General features: G+C 41.1%; 1 protein-coding gene across 1 annotated transcript in view; it reads right to left on the bottom strand.

Annotated features, from left to right (window-relative positions):
• The window catches only part of LOC307217462 (autoimmune regulator-like), a gene marked incomplete at its 5' end in the record, with an annotated part of 136567 nt that extends 118199 nt beyond the window's left edge, over positions 1 to 18368 (bottom strand). Inside the window, 11 exons of the mRNA XM_079978630.1 lie at positions 8303 to 9112; positions 9809 to 9856; positions 10208 to 10350; positions 11193 to 11303; positions 11464 to 11562; positions 12740 to 12905; positions 14117 to 14258; positions 14386 to 14504; positions 15971 to 16018; positions 17233 to 17375; positions 18236 to 18368. Coding sequence (XP_079834756.1) covers positions 9059 to 9112; positions 9809 to 9856; positions 10208 to 10350; positions 11193 to 11303; positions 11464 to 11562; positions 12740 to 12905; positions 14117 to 14258; positions 14386 to 14504; positions 15971 to 16018; positions 17233 to 17375; positions 18236 to 18368 — 1206 coding nt within the window. The remainder of the gene's footprint in view (positions 1 to 8302; positions 9113 to 9808; positions 9857 to 10207; positions 10351 to 11192; positions 11304 to 11463; positions 11563 to 12739; positions 12906 to 14116; positions 14259 to 14385; positions 14505 to 15970; positions 16019 to 17232; positions 17376 to 18235) is intronic.
• Between the last annotated feature and the right edge of the window lie 587 nt (positions 18369 to 18955).

An 18955-nucleotide genomic window follows, 5' to 3' on the forward strand; every position in this document is an offset into this window, starting at 1 on the left:
GGTTAGATAGAGGGTATGATGTTCAGACAGCTGTGGCTTTGTCTGCGGGCAGAAGTGTGTTCCACATCCGGCGATCATTCATGAGAGAGAGAGCGCAGGAGAGCAGGGGGAAATAGACTCAACAACTTTCGGCTCAACAATTTTGGGTTTTCCTTAAAAAAACCTCAACAACCTTAGCAGTGTCCGGATTTTTACTACTTGAAATATGGCAACCCTAACTACACAAGGGCCCAGAACATTACCTCCACATAAGTGGGGTGAAACCTAAAACTTACAAGGCCCTTAACAATTTGGGTTCAGGATACTTCCAGTACCACCTAATCCCTTATATCTCTGCCTGATCAGTGTGGTCTTCAGGAGTCACTGTTTATGGCATGGCTGAGATGCATGGCTTGGATACATGCATTTTGTATTCTGGGTCCAATTTTATGGAACTCCCTTTCAGTTGAGGTCAGACAACCTCCCCTCTCTTGAACTTCCAGCACATACTGCATTGTTAAAAAAAATTCCAGTGGGTGTATCAAAGTATGTGAAACTAAGTAAGAGAGTTAGGACAGCAGACAGAGAGAGAGAGACTTAGTGACAGAGGGAAGGCAAAAGTTAAGGGAACAGCTAGCAGAAAGCGATTCAGCACAGAAAGTACAGAGAGAGCAGGAGGGTCAGAGGCTTAAGAGTTAAAGCTTGCTTAAATAAAGGGTTTTTGTTTTGTTTTATAGTACCCCTGCCTGATCCTTAGTGATAATTAACACCACTTGAAACAGTGGGCATTTTAACTGAAGTTTCAATTATAATTTCAATTGATTTTTATTTTTTTGTACTGCATCTTTGTAAACCACTTAGAGACTATTGTAGTTAAGCATATGTAAATTCTTGAAATAAATAAATAAATTTTTGCTATCTGGACAAACTTTATTTTATATGCATCTAATATCAATATGCAAGGACACCTATTGATTGGTGTCTCAGAAATATGAAAAGATTAAAGGTGATATGGGTGATGCATTTATTTCGTGTCTCTTGCACCAATTGATAATTACAATTTTTTCCCTTTTATTTCCTGTATATAATGCCCCTAGGAGTCCTACAGTGGGGGGGATATAAATAAAATATTTTAAAATGAATTATGCATGTCTACAATTCGAAGTAACAATGACATTTTACAATAAGTGAACTAGCAAATTCACAAGCTATGAATTCCAAAGTACTTTCATGGAATGGAAATGGAATTGCTTCCAGTTAAGGTGCCTAAAATCTGTAGCCACTGCTGAATTCTTGAAAGCATCCTCCCTGCAAAAATTAATTGTAGGATAAATGCTAGCGCTGTGCAACTGATCATTCTGAATACCAAATAATGAACTGATTTGATTTGTGCCAGACCTGAATTTGGTAAACAAAGCTCTGTGCAATCTGAATCGCATAAATATGGAGCAATCTGTTGTGATGCAGATCTCAGAATGGTCTCCAAAATGTTGCACCACCATATTAATTACACCACCATATAAGGAAAATACAAGGGACAGGTGACAGGGGATAGAGAGCTGTACTTTGTTCACTGAGAACTCTACTTTCCAATCCAGGGCTAGAATCTCACCCAACACTCTTCAGACACAAGGCTGGGGAGTGGGCTGCAGTGGTGGTATAATTATGAATGTGGTGGTACACAATCCAGGGACAAAAATATATGAAGTCAAAAACTTTGGTCGGTGTTGCATGAGGGAAGGTGAAGTTGGTTTTTGAAGACAAGTAAATGCAAGCAGAATAAACATGGTATTATTATTATTATTATTATTATTATTTATTAAATTTATGCCACTCTTTATCCAACAATTGCAGGGCAGCTTACAGCATAAAAACACAAAATGCATAACATATGACATCACCCCACTTTAACATGCTTTGAAAAATACCTACCACCAACTTTACCACTTTTTAGATGCTCTGACAGTGAGGGAAAAGACAGGTGAAGTATTGTGAGGCTTTGCTAATATATTTAAGCACTCTTGTGAATCCACTCCCGGAACATGTATTGCACTGCAAAATACTTCATTTCTTTCTGGTGTAATGTTTTATTGGCACTGGCGTGCAGCATTCTAAGTTGCCTAGTACATACACGTCAATTCTGCAATTCTGTTATGGCTAATTCTGCATGTTTTTCCCTTCTGATATAATGAGCAGGTAGGAGATGGATCACTGGATAAGAGAATGTAAATACCTATTGTCTGCCTTGTAACCTGGATTTTTTTTACATCTTACAATAGAATCATAGAATTGTAGAGTTGCAAGGGACCCCAAGGGTCAACTAGTTCAGGCCCCTGAATCCTGCCCACAGCTGTCCGACCACGCATGGGCTTGAACCACCAATCTTCTGGCTAACAGGCAGACACCTGGGAATAATGTGTTCACAATTACCAGATTCTGTCAGTATGCCAGTTGCGTCCACTGGTCCTTTACCTTGCTGCAGTTTCCCATTAGCAAGAGTCCTCTGAAATGATAAAGGAGAGTAAAAATAAGCTGAGACTAGGGATGGTATTCAATGCTAGTCCTACTCTGAGTAGAGCCAAGGGCATGACTAACTTGTGTTCATTCATTTCAATGAGTCTATTATGGGTAGGTCTGATGTTACTATTATTCTTCCACTGCTGTGGACAAATAGCCTTACATCCAACTTTATCAAAGTAAATTTCCATTGAAAAACAAATGATCAGCCGCAGGATGTGTAAATGTTAGGCATTGGCTGGAGAAAAGTATATCAGCAACTGGAGGCATATATGCGTGTAGGAGGCATATATGCGTGTAGGATGGTCAGATTAAAAAAACAAACAAATGTGGTCTGATATGCCGTAACATGCACAAGCTCAGATAATGATATGCATTACTTCAAAAAATTGAGATGAGACTAGCAAGCTTTCTACACAAAAACACACCTGAGTGGAAGAGTCCTTCCCTGTAATGAGGAAAAGGCAAAAGAGAGAGAGAGAGAGAATGTGTTAAGTTTACCGTAATCACTGTTTTGCAGAACTGCAAAGGGGTGGAACGAAACTAGCAGACTTTCTATACAAACATCACTTGCAGGAAGTGTCATCAGGAAACAGACAAAGCTCAAGGAACAGAAGGAATGCTTTTCAGCTTTCACTACTGCTTTTCATATGGGGACTAGAGAATGCAATGAGGACTAGAGAATGCAATTGTTGGTCAGCCAGTGATATTGTACCACAGCTGTCAACTTACAGATTTGAAAATAAGGGACCAGCAGCCTCGAAAATAAGGGATCAGCAGCCAAAATAAGGGATTTTTCCGGGCACAGGTATGTTCAGCTTCTGAGCCCCTCTGAGCCAAAGGCAGAAAGCCCAGCCAGCAGCCAAACGAAGCCTCATCAATAAGGGACAGCAGCGAGACATGGCGCTGGGATAAGGGACTGTCCCACCAAATAAGGGATGCTTGACAGCTATGTATTGTACATGCCTTTATGCATGCAAGATGCAGTCATGAATGTGCTGGCTTTCTGTTATGATGCGGATTGGCTGTTCTAAGGTCTGGAAAACAAATATTATATATGCACAACAGCCTTTTTTCAGAATAGCAAGAATATTAAAGCCATTCTGCTACCTTCCTATAGTTATCCAATAATATAGTCAGGAAATACAGAAAAGGTCGTTAAAATAAAGAAGCTAGTTTTGCACATCCTAACAGGCTCATGCAAAAAATTAACTAGTGAAGCTCTTTCAGGCATTAACCTAAATGGTAGGAGTAGCTTCACTTCACCTGCTTAATTTCTTTTCAGCCACAGAGATAGGGACCCCCCCAAAAGGCATCAGCATTAGAACACACTACAGTCCTCCCAACTTCAGATGCCAAATACATGTGTGAGTGCAAGTAACTGAAAATCTGGGAAATAGGGTGTGGGGAAGTCTTCTCAGCTTTCTCACTGGCTGAAGAATGTGTCAATACAGCAGTGAATCCATTAACATGCTAGTACCCTGACTGTGAAGGACGCGGGTGGCACTGTGGGTTAAACCACAGAGCCCAGGACTTGCCGATCAGAAGGTCGGTGGTTAAAATCCCCACGTTGGGGTGAGCTCCCGTTGCCCAGTCCCTGCTCCTGCCAACCTAGCAGTTCGAAAGCACGCAGTGCAAGTAGATAAATAGGTACCGCTCCGACGGGAAGGTAAATGGCGTTTCCATGGACTGCTCTGGTTCACCAGAAGCGGCTTAGTCATTCTGGCCACATGACCCAGATGTGCTGGGCCCAGGGGTAACCCGAGTAACATGGTACAGGTCCGGTCCCAAATCCAAGGGTTCCGCGAGGAGTCAGTCCGACAGGGCCAAGGCAGGACACGAGGCAGGAAACCAGGCAAAGTCAGGCACAGGCTCACAGGCAGGTTCTGGTAAACAGCAATGTTGCTCTCGCAACCTGGGGTGGGATCCAGCAGCCTTTTATCTCTGTTGGGGTAACGGCCGGTCCTGATCTCCCGGTGACTCCCCTCCCTCTCTCGCCCGAAGGCAAGCGCTCCTCCTGCGGGTACTCAGGTCTCTCCTTCTCTCAGACCTCAGTAGCTGCAGCTCAGGAGATGTCGGTGGGTTACTAGACCCAGAGGCCACCTCAGCCTCTCCTGACTCAACTGGTAGTGGAGCAGCTGTAAGTGATTGCCCAGCTGAAGGCAACGAGGTAATCCCCACATCTGGAGCCAAGGCAGGCTCAGGCCCCTGACTCGGCCCAGCTGGTGCTTGTTGCAGGGGAACCTGTGCAGACTGGGGCTCTCCAGAATCAGGCCCCAGACTAGGTTCAGCTGCTGCCTGAGGCAAAGGATCCGGTGTGGACTGAGACTCCTCTGGCTCCGAGTCCGATCCCGAGTCCCAGGCCATCACACCAGAAGTTGTATGCTGGCTCCCTCGGGCAGTAAAGTGAGATGTGTGCCGCAACCCCAGAGTCGTCTGTAACTGGACCTAATGGTCAGGGGTCCCTTTATCTTTACCCTGAGTGTGGACAAACAGAAGAGGCTTAATGTGCAGCCAGTGATAACTGTGTCCCACTCTTTCCATCACAGTCAAACAATTTGACAAGCACCAGTATGTCAATCTTGTCTGTGTTAAGCTTCTTCAGCAAGTTCTTCTATAGTGGGATCATCTACAGTACTGACAAACCAGCACTGTAAGACAGATAAAGTGAGAGAGATTAAAGACTTAGGAATTAGTACTGTATCATGATTCCCAAGGATGTAGAACCTTAGACACATACAGTGGTACCTTGATTCTCAAACGACTTGGTATTCAAACAACTTGGAACCCAAACATTGCAAACCCAGAAGTAAGTGTTCCAGTTTGCAAACTTTTTCCGGAAGTCGAACGTGCTCCATTTTGAGTGTTACGCTTCCGATTTGAGATCCACGCTTCCATTTTGAGTGCCTGGGATCATCTGTATTTAAAGTGGAGACTGTACCACACAGCTGTGGCCTTTCCCTTTCCTGTGGCTGAGCTCTATCTCTGTAGAACCACTCAAAGGAAAAATATCCACTCAAAGGTGGTGAGAGAATATGCATAGCTAAAGGAACGGTACACTTGCACAGCACTATTATGTGGAATATATTCTTTTGTTGCACACATCCTATGACAGAACAGTTCTTGTTTCTCCGTCATCTTTTATTTTAAATCATTCCGTACAGTTGAAATACCAGATCAAGTTATGCTGGGTAGATCACATCAATAACCATTATTGTCCTTAACTTGAGATTTAAGCCTACACCAGTGCCAGCCAAGCTCAAGTTTGCCCTTCAACATCCTACACATGCCACAATAGGAGTTGTGAGGAAGATGAAGATATGGAGTTACATCTATCTAAACAGAGAGGGCAACATCTGGGTATCAGCTGATTAGACATTGATGATTTTATTTTAAGTCACTTCTTACACCCAAAACACACTAAAGTCGTATGGCTGAATAGCTGTGATACTGAAGCACGTATTTGGAAATGATGCTATTTTTTGGTACTCTGAAAAATTAATGAAGAGCTAAACTCCACTTATTGGGCTGCATCCATGATTCTCTGTCCACTAGATCAAGGGATCTTGCTGTAATGGACTGCTGAGTTTTAATGTTGCCTAACAGAGGAATCCAACGCAACAGCTGTACTAGTGGAAACTTGTTGTGCAACTGATTCTGCAATCTGTTTTACCGCAAAGTTACCAGCATCTTGCTTATGCATTTGCTTGCACAACAGCATCCTACCGTTGGAACCCAAACACTGCAAACTTGTTTTTTTTTTTTTTTTTAATGATATTTATTAGAAGTTTCAAAAATTCCAGAAAAAAGCAAAAGAGAGAACAACAAAAAATTAACAAAACATACATAACAGTACATCAAAAAAGGAAGAAAAAACACACACATAAAAACCAATACACCAATAACAATAAAAAAACACACACATCCAATATTCCATATCTCCATCCTTCATTTACTTGTTTCATCGACCTCCTCACACCTCCCTTTTTGTATTCTAGTTTAGTTATTTGTTTCAGCAAATTCTTTCCATCTTTCTCAATTTTTATTGAGTAATTTGTCTTAACAGTCTAACCTATTACTTAACTCAGCAAATCCTTTCCATCTTTCACTATATTCTGTTATTCAACCAAACACTGCAAACTTGGAAGTAAATGTTCCAGTTTGCAAACTTGGTTCGGAAGCTGAACATGCTTCGTTTTGAGTGTTATGCTTCTGATTTGAGTTCCACCAGTGGCGTAGGAAGGGGGGTGCAGTGGGTACGGACCGCCCTGGGTGTCATCACTGAGGGGGATGACAAAATGGCAAAAATATGTGTCTTTAAAATAAAACAAATTGGGCTCACAACACTTTTTTTGAAAAAACAACATAATACTTATTGAAACTTTTTAGTTCAGTCAACAAACGCAACAAAACTGAACTCGACGGATGTGTATGTGTATGTTGACTTGTTGAGGTTAATTAATTGTCAGATGAAGTTATTAAACTTGTTTTAAATATATATATATATATTTAAAGTGTAATGTTCGGCTTCCAAAAAAAGTTCACAAACTGGAACACTTACTTCTGGGGTTACAGTGCTAAATTGTGTTTAACTGTACTTAAATTGGTTATATGTTTAAACGGAGTTATATGTTTAACTCTAAAAGGGTGTGGAGGCAGTGTCGTCTAGGGAGAAGGGGTGTGGCTGGGGAAAGTTCAGAGGGCCAGACGGAAAGGCATAGAGGGCCACAACCACTCCCCTGGCCTCAAGTTCACCATCCATTGTCTAAATTGAGGGGAAATACCTCGTTGGGGCAAAGTGTGAATGAGATCCAGGCAAAACTGATTTTAGCTGAAGAATGGAAGCACCTTTTAGTGATGCAGAATTTAGGGTAAATTGTATCATAATCCTTTCTCACATCCCAGAGAGTGAGCCAATGTAGCCTGTTTATTCTGCTTGCGTTTACTTGTCTTCAAATGTCAACTTCACCTCTCCACATGCAACACTGACAAATGTTTTTAAGACAACACATTTTTGTCCTGGGACTGTGTATAGTCAGGCACTCACAAGTCTTATGGATACACAAGACAAACTACTAATAATGTTCTTCTTTGCTCCTCCAGGAACATAATTTGTTGTTTATAATGTGCCTAATAATGCTAGCGCCTCATCACATATGTGGTTGGGACATAGTTTTTTTTAGTAGATGGGAGCCACTATTTCATGTATTATTGTCAAACCTTTACCCTTTTTAATAGTTGCATCCTCTCTTTGATTCCAGCTGCTTTTACCTATGGAGAAGAAAAGCGACCTGTGGCTTCTCAGCCTGCTCTCCATGACACTGTTTCAGTGAGGCTGCTGAAATTGGATAGCCTCTTCCAAAGCCAAGCAGCATGGTTCCAACAGAGGGTGGCAAAGCTGGAGCAGTCCAAAGTGAGGAGGAAACCCTCACATAGGAAAGAGAAGAGAAGGCTGCAGCTTTGCATGGTGGTGTGGTGAGCTTTGTCGTGACCCACCTGATGTGGCCTCACAACCCAGATGTGGGTCCTGACAACCCACTGTAGGTTCTTCAGCCTGTGGGTTGAAGACATAAGGTGTAGATTAAGCTGCAGAGGGTGGTGCATAAGAGCCTGCCTTGGGCTCATATTGTTATGACCCAGTTTTGGGGTCAGAACTGGACCGTGAACTTTAAAACAACAGCATTGCTATGTGTGCCAAGGTGACCAGGCCTCAGACACACAATCCAGGATCTCTCTTTGCAAGGAAGTATATAGACAAATAGCCAGACTAAAGTTGAAAAGCTTTATTTCCTGATCAAACATTTACAGACTGGGCATCCTTTCTGGAAAAGGGTAAATAAAAATTGGAGTGAAGGAGTCATCCTATCTAAGCAGACTAACCCTAATCCATACACATACCAAGGATGGCGTGATACTTATACATACAAAGGATCCCAGCCAGTGCTCCTTGCAACAAGCAAAAATAGAAAAAGACTGAGGCATGAGAAGGTGTTGCAGACACATCTGCCGCTATGGACAAGGCCAGCCCATCCACGAGGTCAGGTGAGATGACTGCCTCAGGCGGCAGGATCCACAGGCGTAGCAGATCCCAATGTCAATATTTATTCCCCACTTGTTCCTGGTGTACATCTTCACTCACCCCTTCTTCCCTGGCCCGGTCTATCTGGGTCATAGGCACTTAAATTTAAAATGAAAGCATAGGGTAAAGTTAAGAAGTTTTAAAAACAGCAAAGAAGTTAGCACCTTTTGGGATGGATGGCTCACAAGTCTGAAGACGGAACGTAAGAAATTGCTTACAGTATAGGAAACACTTCCCAAAATTTCTTTTCAAATTTATCTTCCACTACTTTTCCATCTACTGAAATTTCCAAACCCAAAGGGAGAAGATATTAGAACATTCTCTTTGAAAAAAATGGAGATCATTGCTTGATTTAGTTCTATTTTACCATCGCCTGTCAACAACCAACTTTGCATTATAAAGATGTCTGCTAATGTGACATGAAGTGAACTACTTTTTCTCAACAATCTTCCTGAAAAGATCTGAGACATGAATTGCAGTGTATCAGTGACCTCTCTCCTCACAGCACACACAGCACACAGCACACAGGTCATCTGGCTGAAATGGAGAAGAAAAAGATACAACACCTGTCACTGTGAAAAATAAAATTATTGAAAGCTTAAGAGAGAGACAGAGGTTGTAATATGTGGTATTTCTTGTCAATATTCCCCAAAAGGAGGTTTAAAAATACTTTAATATAGAATATTCAGTTGGCAGGTATATCAACATCATCAAAACATGTAATGGTGTGAGGAAGAAAAAATAATTTGAAACAGACTTTTTTATTTTTGCTTCAACTGATAACCTCTAGTAGTTTCCTTTAAAGGTGATCTTTTATCTTTTCTCAATTCAATTTTTTGTGTGGAAACGAGAGGCGCAGGAAGCTAACACATGCCTCGTTTCTTGGGCCCTAAGGTGAGGGTGTGTAATCAAGTGTCCCCTTGTAAATGCTCTCACCATTGATAGACCGCCATTGGTAGCACTAGTGATGGCCATGGTTGGCATTTCAGCTTCTGAGTAAAGAGGATCTCTCTGTTGCCTGTTTTGGATTTCCTCCTCTCATATGTTGCATGTGTGAAGCCCATCCATGAGGTCAGGTCAAGCCATTTGCCTTGGGTGGCAAACCTGACCGCCTATCCCACTGTTGTGCAACAGGGAGGCACAGAAATATCTTAAGGAATAATGTGTGTGCATGTGTGTGCCATATATGTGGAAAACACAACCATCTGGTAAGAATGTCTAGTAATTATTTACCTTCTGCATTCTTGAGGACTCCGGTTGTGGCTTCAGTATTTCTCCCCACTGAAACAATCACATGTATTGGGTTTACTCTGAGGCACTCAAAATGAACTCAAAATAAATTAGATCCATAAGTAGCACCTTACTATAAATCATTGATTAAAAGTCAGTAGGAGGACATGTCATTCTGCCAGGACACTTTGCTACTGATCTTAAGGTGGCCATACTTGAATAATGTTTTTTCCATGCAACAACTGTCCATGAAAATGATTCACATGTGATGCAGGATATTATACCAGCCATAAAAATACAATGTGTGGATAACTGGAAAGCCTTGATGTTATCACCTGAAATTCTTTGGCATTACAAGTAAAAACTGATTTTTTAACAGATTTTTATACCTGAACTGCATACCTTTATTAATGCTTCTAAGGAAATCCCAACACAGCGGATACAGCTTCTCCAGTCTTTTGAACTTTTATATCCTCCTTTAGCCTTAAATTCTGATGGTGTGAACCATTTTCCATCGGAATCCTTGATACATTTCCGTGACTCTCCTATGACAAACAGATAAGTCACATCAATGTGACTCACTTATCCCATCTGGCAAATTTCACTGAAGAGAGAAAGAAATTTCGCCAACAGGAGATTCTTTTCCAATATGTACTTAGGAAAAAAGATATGAACAAAGATTGTGTCATGAACTAGGGCTGTGCACCAGAGTTGACCAAGTCGCGGGCCAAAACTGGCATATTAGGAGGGACTCTGGCATCAGACAAATTAGATACCAACAAACACAGATCACTAGAGGTCAGGTTGAATGGCCCAGAGCAATCGGTGGTTGTCAAGGGGTGGGGCATTAGGCAGAAAGGAGAGGTGGACATCATGCAGGAAAATCACAATAAAAGACCCTGACTTACCCTGACTTCTGGGATTAGGAAGGAGCCTGCTACCTGAGCCTGCTTCCTGGGAGAAGCCACTTGCAAAGGAGCAGGATTAGCACCTCTGTTGAGCAGTTATTCAGTGGAAGCACCTATCCTGTGTGCTGCAGGGCACTCCTTTGCTAGAGGCTTCCCGGCAGAGAAACTGCTTGCAATGCAATAGCATAGACCAGGCAGGATTGGAGTCTCTGCTCACTGATCCTGCAGCTGCATGGTGCTTTTTGCAATCAGCTTAAATGCTAGGTGGGATGGGGGTCCCTCCAGGGCTTCTCCAACATCTCCTTTGCACTTGGACACGGAGAAAAGGCCAAGAGGCTCCTTTTTCTCAAAGCCAGGCATTCTAGAGAACATGGCCAGGCCTTTTGCACAACCAAAATATTTTCATCTGCTGTTGGTATCACATTCCTTTAGCAGATGCAATCCCATGTATAATTATATTATTCCAACACAATGGTTACCTGCTATGAATCTTTTCTTATAGAAAACACCTTTACTTCTTCCACAGCGTACTTTCAGTGTTCGGACCTCAACACTCAAATCTTGTATTTCATTATTCTGCATGCCTTTTCCTAGATGAAATCAAGAAATGTATGTCAGCTGTTACAATAACCATGTTTTGGCCTTCCAGAGAATGACAGTGGTCTTACCAGATTATTGATCCTGCTAAAAGGATGTGGTAGCTTTATTAGCACAAATAATGCAAGAATGCAGGACTTTTGTTGAACTCACTTTGTTGCTCCCCAGGGGACGCAGGTTTCTTCATTTCTCCCTGGAGTACTTTGCTGCTCCCAGGTACTGTGGCAGAACTATTCTGAGCATGCTGGAGAACTGAAGAGGACACGTGTTAGGAAAACAAGGGCATTGCCACCTTAATGTTAAATTAAATGGCTGAAATGAATTGTAAATTATTTGTAGCTTATGAAAGAGCTGAGAGGCTCAAGTAAAGTTCATGTGTAAGGTTTGCACAATCTTAACAGTGTCCTTGGTTCTTCTAAGGTGGCATCACCAGCTATACTAGTAAAAGGATACTGTACGCCCATAGAGGACGATGCTTGATCTAGCAAGGTCTGTTACCGCAAGTGCTATTTTCTGAACTTCTGAGAGACCCAGGTAGCAGCTCTTCAGAAGTCTACTTTGGCCCAGGGCCTTTTATTACTGACATCTTCAATCCACTCTTGTAAAAAGCTACTTATCCATCTCAAGTATAAACTCTTTCCAGGGACATTACTTATCACGCACACTAGTTGCTCTGTGACACATAACCTATAAAATAATATTAACAGCATTAAGAAAAAGCAACCAAAAAGTAAACTAATCACTGTTAAGTTCATGCACACACTGTCCACACCCCAATGACTGATAATGTTTCACTCTATTCAACTCATAAAAATATACATACATTGGTTGCCTATTTGCTACGGAGTTGAGGTTTTATTGTTGACATAGGTTACCAGAAAGTGTGCCCATTCACTGTCATCGCTGAAGGCCTTTTCTAATCATTGTATATCCTGCAAGCATACACCTTACGGTGGCTGGAAGGACCCTCTCCACTATGGCCTCCACATTATGGAATTATCTCCCCCTGGAGACACAATTGGCACCTATGGTGCAGGTGTTCCACCTGCTGGTAAAAACTACAGACATTCCTATACACTAATTCTTACTATTGACTTTACTGAGTTTTGAATATTCTGGTTCATGTTTAATTATTTTAGTGTACTCATTTTACTTTGCAAAGCACCTTGCTATTCTTCACAATAAAAGGCAATCTATTGGAAAAAGTAAACAAAATACATTTATTATTATTATTATTATTATTATTATTATTATTATTATTATTACATCCCAGGAGACAGGCAGAGGGTTGAGGCAAAATGAATGCATGGCTTCTACAGGATTTTGTGGCCCAAAGACTGACTGACTACCATTTCTCAGTAAATGCTGATGACTTTTCTATCTTTAAGGCTTCTTTGATTGGTTTAGCACAGCCAACAAGATAACGTACCATTTTCTAGGCTTTCGTATAATGGCTGTAAATTTTGATATGCTTCCAGGTTCTCCTTGCAGAAGATCTCCTCTATTGCTGACACATTGGTCTGAATGCTCTCAAGGACATCGCATACCACTTTAAAAATATCATTTGGTTTTGCAGTTACCTTATCACACCAATTCTAGAAAGAAACAATAAAGACTTTGTAAACATATTTAGAACGAAAATGCAAAGTAGCTTTTCCATTTCCCACCAGATCTAACAGCAAATTATTTGGATGGTTATCCCAGCACAATCAAAGGAAGCAAAAATTGTCAAGGCAGTTTTATCTTCCTTTCCCAGATTCAAATACCCTGCAGAATTAGCATCCCTCAGACCAGCTAATGTCCTTTCCTATGCTTTTTATCAATGCCAGAGAAAGCCTCAAGGCATTTGGCCACTTGTTCTTCAGAAACAAGCCTGTTATGGAGTTTGTCTTCTTTGTTTTTTCCTGTGGCTCACAACCCTCACTAACTAGTAAGGAAGTAGCTGTCTTATTACAAAAGAATTTCAGAAATATACTGGAAAGATAAGTTGCTGAATTGCAACTTATTACCAAATTTAAAACCATGGAGAGACTGAATAGAGACATTGAATCCTTATCTCATTATACACGATAAAGCTATTTTCAGCCATCTCACGGCTTGCTTTTTCCTGTAAGGCCAATTGCAGTCGTTGTCAACAGGTTTAGCACACCTATCAGCCAATCACCCATTCCCACCACCCTACTGAGTAATACCCCTGCCCACCCTCTCACTATATAAGGGTCTGGTGACTTCTGTTTCAGTGTATCTGAAGAAGTGTGCATGCACACGAAAGCTCATACCAATACAAACTTAGTTGGTCTCTAAGGTGCTACTGGAAGGGAAAAAAATTATTTTGTTTTGACTATGGCAGACCAACACGGCTACCTATCTGTAACTAACTTGTAAGGTTTCTCCTTCTGTGCAATGTTTTTTGTTGTTATTAGAATATTTTTATACCAACTGCTCCTAAAGAAACTCAGGAGTGTTGAGTGGAGGCTACTCTCAGAATCCTGTGGGGAAGGTTAGGCTGGGAGAGTGCAAATGGCCTATGTTCACCTAGTGAACTTCATCATAGAATCATAAAATTAGAAAGGATCCTGAGGATCATCTAGTCTAACCCTGACTGAGTGAAGTTGGAGTCCAGATCTTTGCATCCAAGTCTGGCTCCCTGTTCACCATACTGCACTGCCTCTCATGCTGTGCTCCACCTATAACCCAGAAAACCTTTCTGGTTGTAGGGACAAAGATTTCACACTCTTACTTTAGATGGACTTCACATGTCCAGGTGGGATTTAAAAAATAATAATTCAATGCCTATAATAATCACCTTAAAATCTTCTTCGGAGATTCTTTTCTTGTCTCGCAGGAGATAGAGAAAAGGGAAAGTATCTTTGATTGCCAAAGAAATCTGTACTTTATGGGTTCTGAACCACCAAAAAATTTCATCTGAAGTACCTGGAGCAGACATGCTATAAACAAAGCAAGAAGTATCACAACACAAAAAAGTCAATGAAAGCAATAAATGACATGGCTATTTAAAGAAGTATTTTGAGCACAAAGATCACCTTAATATAGAAACTGAGGTGGAGAAACTACCTTTTCTCAGCAGATATTTTCGGAATATGGCAATCTTCATGAAAGCATCTGGGAAATGAACTGCAGGATATCTGTGAATCTTCTTTCTTACTTACAATACATACATCATCATGTTCAGACTGAAGAGGAAAAAACAATCACTGTAAAAAATAAATTTATCAAAATGCATGGGGGTGTGAGTTTTAATATGTGGTGTTTCTTGTACACCACCTTGTGAGGGCAAAAGCCCTGAATTGTGGTTTAAAAGGATATTCAGCCGGCAGACACGTCATCATTATCAAAATAAACAATGGTGTGGAAAAGAATATTTTTTTTGAAAACAGATTTTGTTATTTTTAATGCAACAAATATCCTCTGGTAGTATTCTTTAAATATATTCAGTTTATTACATGATATATACTCTTCCTATTTTCTCAGTTTCGTACTTATGAGACAACCTGAAGAGCAGGAAGCTAACACAGGTAACATTTATTGGACCCTAAAATAAGCAGAGTGTTTAGATAAGGTTCCCTTGTAAAATGACTCACTATTGATTAGACTACCACTGGTAACACTAATAAATGGCCATGACTGACTTTTCAGGTTCTGCCCGTGTTTTATTTATTTTTTATTCTGCAGCTGTGTGCAAAGGATCGCCCCGCCGCTACTGCAGCCACGAGTGGAGGGTCAAGGGGTTTTGGCAGTGGGATGAGACAACCCACCTGCCAATAATGTTTTGACATAATGATATCATGTGGATTGTCCCATCTGCCTGCCAAGGTTCACCCTCATGGAGAGGCCAGATAAAAATGGCCAGAAAGGTACCCCATTACAGTCGTACCTTGGTTCTCAAAAGCCTTGTGACTTGAACATTTTGGCTCCTGAACGCTGCAAACCTGGAAGTGAGTGTTCCGGTTTGAGAACATTTTTTGGAAGCCAAACGTCCGACATGGTTTCCGCTGCTTCCGATTGAGTGCAGGGAGCTCCTATAGCCAATTGGTTTTCAAATGTTTTTGGAAGTCGAACAGACTTCCAGAACAGATTCCATTTGAGAACCAAGGGTATGACTGTACTTAACTTAAAGCATAGCTTACTTCTTTGGCAGTGGGAGACCTGTCGTGGAAATTTCAAAGAAACTGTGAGCAGGATCCCTGCCTTTGACTAAGATTGCACTCTCGTGTCATGTCTCAATAAGAGTTTTGTAATAAATCATTGGCTAAGGGATTGAGCCCTCGTTGTCATCATTGGCACTAGATTTTGTCCTTCATGTGTGCCACCATCATTTTGTGGGGCAAGCAAGCTGGACAAAGAGCCTCCCACCACAATGCCTATTGAACTGCAACTCTCACTCACACATGAAGCTTGGGGGGGAGCGAGACAAGGCTATATGCCTTGAGGAAACAAAGTTACTTAGGTTAAGTATTGATGCAAGTTGTTTTGTTTTTCTTTGTTATATATTATGTTTTCTATTGCCTTATTTAGGTGTAAACTGTGGTACAACCATTTTGGGTGAGGGGAGGTTCGGAAATATCCAAATACATAAGTGAATAAATAAATTGTGCACATGCCAGTTTAAATCAAGTAAAATTATTAAGGAAATGTTTACCATCGTTGTCCTGTTGGAATTTTGTGGTGGCTCAGGTAGCTGTCCCCTCTGAAATAAACATCACATTTATTAGGTTTACTCTGAGGCATAATCAGAATCCCCAAACATCACCTGAATTTAGGGAATGAACTCATAAGAAATTGCACACCTTACTATGGATATATGTTTATAATCTAGTAGGAGAATATTTCATTCCGCTGGGAAATTCTGCTGCTAACCTTAAAGCTGCCATGCTTGAACAATGGTATGTAAAAGTTGGTTCCCATGTGAAACTGCTGAATTACATTCATTTGAGCTTGAAGAGAGACAGTGGTTTCTTACCCCATGCAGATGTTAATTGACTCAGTATTACTAAGGGCTCATCCACACTTATTTGTCCCACCGCTTTCCCCAGGGAAAACCTGCTGCTTGGGGTTGAATTGGGACAAATGGCAATTGGGATTCCTGTGGATTGCTGTTTGCTCTAGTTTAACGGTAAAGAGTGAGTTTCTCTGGGGAAAACAGTGGGGCAAAGGCAAAAGCTCCTGGCCCCAGCTTTCTAGGCATGTGCTCTTCTTTTAAATACCCACAACAATGTATTCTGCAGGGAATGAATTGTTACTGTCTAAGGTTTCTCACTGGGCACGGCTGTTGAAAAGCATCACGGTGCTTATTTTGCACACTTGTTGTCTTGTATTATGATTTTATATTTGGAGTGTTTTATGTTTTAATATGTTGGTATTCACAATGGAAGGTAGCCTATGAATAATGAAATAAATAAAAATCCCAGCTCTAATTAAATCATCAGTCTGTAGGTTTTAGATTTCATTTTCCTCTGACCTCACTGTTGAGTACAAGGAAGCAACCTTGCTTGCTTCCTGTCAACAAGGGTGGGGTTGGGACTAACAGATAGTCAGGGAAAGTACACTTTGTGGTTTCTGATGAAACACCCAAGCTCCGTCTGTTCCTCTTGCTCACTCTTTTTTCTTCTCCCTCTTTACTGAATGAGGATGTTATGAAGGTAACTCCAGTTATATAGTTATATAGTGTAGAATTCATTGTGAATATCATCACCATTGTTGTTGTTTTCGTCATTACACACACACACACACCACTTCCCCCCTCGGGGACTCAAGTCAGCTTAAAAATAACATACTCATTTTGAGAACAAATGTGTGGATAATTATCTGTAAAACCTTATTCGTATCATCTGAAATTCCTTTAGAGTTGCAGGTAAGAAAATGAGGCATTAAAATTGCAGCTGTTACAAGTGAACTGCATACCTTTATTAATGTGTCTAATGAAGTCGTCCCGCACTGAATACTTCTTCTCCACCATTTCCAGTGTTTACGTCCTCCTTCACTTTCAAATTGTGATGGTGTGAACCACTTTCCATTGGGACCCTCAATACTTTTTCTTGAAACTCCTTTGACAAACAGAACAGTCTCATTAATGTTATGCACCTATATCAGGCATAGGCAACCTCAGCCTGCCAGATATTTTAGGACTACAACTCCCATAATCCCTAGTGAACAGGACTAGTGGTCAGGGATGATGGGAAATGTAGTCCCAAAACATCTGGTGGGCTGAGGTTGCCTATGCCTGACCTATCCCATTCAGCAGACTTCACTGAAGAGAGAAAGAAGCTGAGATGGTGGTGTGGAAGTCGGAAAGAAACTTCAGGCTGATCATGGCTAATGCCAAACTTCAGGGACCCTCAGAATGAACTAGCCCATCACCACAGCTAGACTCCCTGCCACCTGCTTTCCTCCCTGTCCCCCTTCCTCCTGTACACGGTCACAATAAATTGTTCTTTATTTTCTGAAAAAATGGGAGCAATCGCCAATTACTTTTCATTCAGATTTATGGGTTGTGATAACTGCCACGTATAAATTTGGATTAATGCATTAATGATAAAGAGAATCAACATGCCACTGTTCTGTTACAAAAACAAAACATTTAAAGCTAAATAAAATCATTTAATCATGCATTAATAAATAGGAAAAGATTTCAAAAGCACTGAACATCCCACTGTGGTACTGATAGAATTATTTTAGGCTTGCCCAGGTCCACAGGATACTGTGGAATATACTGTAATTAAAGAGCTTTATAGGATATTAGTATTCAAAGTATTCCCAGAAAATAAAAGATACTCACATACCACCCACATTGATGCATCCTCCTCCCAACACCACACATTTATGCAAACACCAATTTTTAAATTTGCTGTTGGTATCACATTCCTTAAACAGATGTAATTATACATTTACTCTTCCAAATGATTACCTGTTGCAAATATATCCGTATGTAAAATGCCTTGTGCTGTTCCACAGGTTACGGGCAGTGTTGTGCCCTGGAAATCCAGACTTTGCTCTTGTGTCCCTTTTCCAAGATGAAATGAAGAAACGGATGTCAAAGGTTACAGTTCCCATTTTTTGGGCTGGCAACAAATGACAGCAGTCCTAAGGCAACCTGCTCACTGTCATCTCTGGAAGCTTTCTAATCATTATGTGTCTTACGACAACTCAAAAGAGGACCTACTAGTCGTGCTGCATCCAGAAAATGTGCATCTTATGGGGGCTTTACTGAACTTTGAATATTCTGGTTTATGTTTATTGTTATTTTAGCAAACTGGTTTTATTTTGTAAACCGCATTGTTATATTTCACAATAAACATCAGTCTATCAATAATTTTCAATACATAAATTAATGCACAAGTATGTCATTTGTTGGGACGCGGGTGGTGCTGTGGGTTAAACCACAGAGCCTAGGACTTGCCGATCAGAAGGTCGGCAGTTCGAATCCCCAAGATGGGGTGAGCTACCGTTGCTCGGTCCCTGCTCCTGCCAACCTAGCAGTTCGAAACCACGTCAAAGTGCAAGTATATAAATAGGTACCGCTCTGGCGGGAAGGTAAATGGTGTTTTTATGTGCTGCTCTGGTTCACCAGAAGCGACTTAGTCATGCTGGCCACATGACCCGGAAGCTGTACGCCGGCTCCCTTGGC

The sequence above is a fragment of the Podarcis cretensis genome (assembly GCF_951804945.1).
Source record: "Podarcis cretensis genome assembly, chromosome: 5".
Lineage (NCBI taxonomy): Eukaryota > Metazoa > Chordata > Lepidosauria > Squamata > Lacertidae > Podarcis > Podarcis cretensis.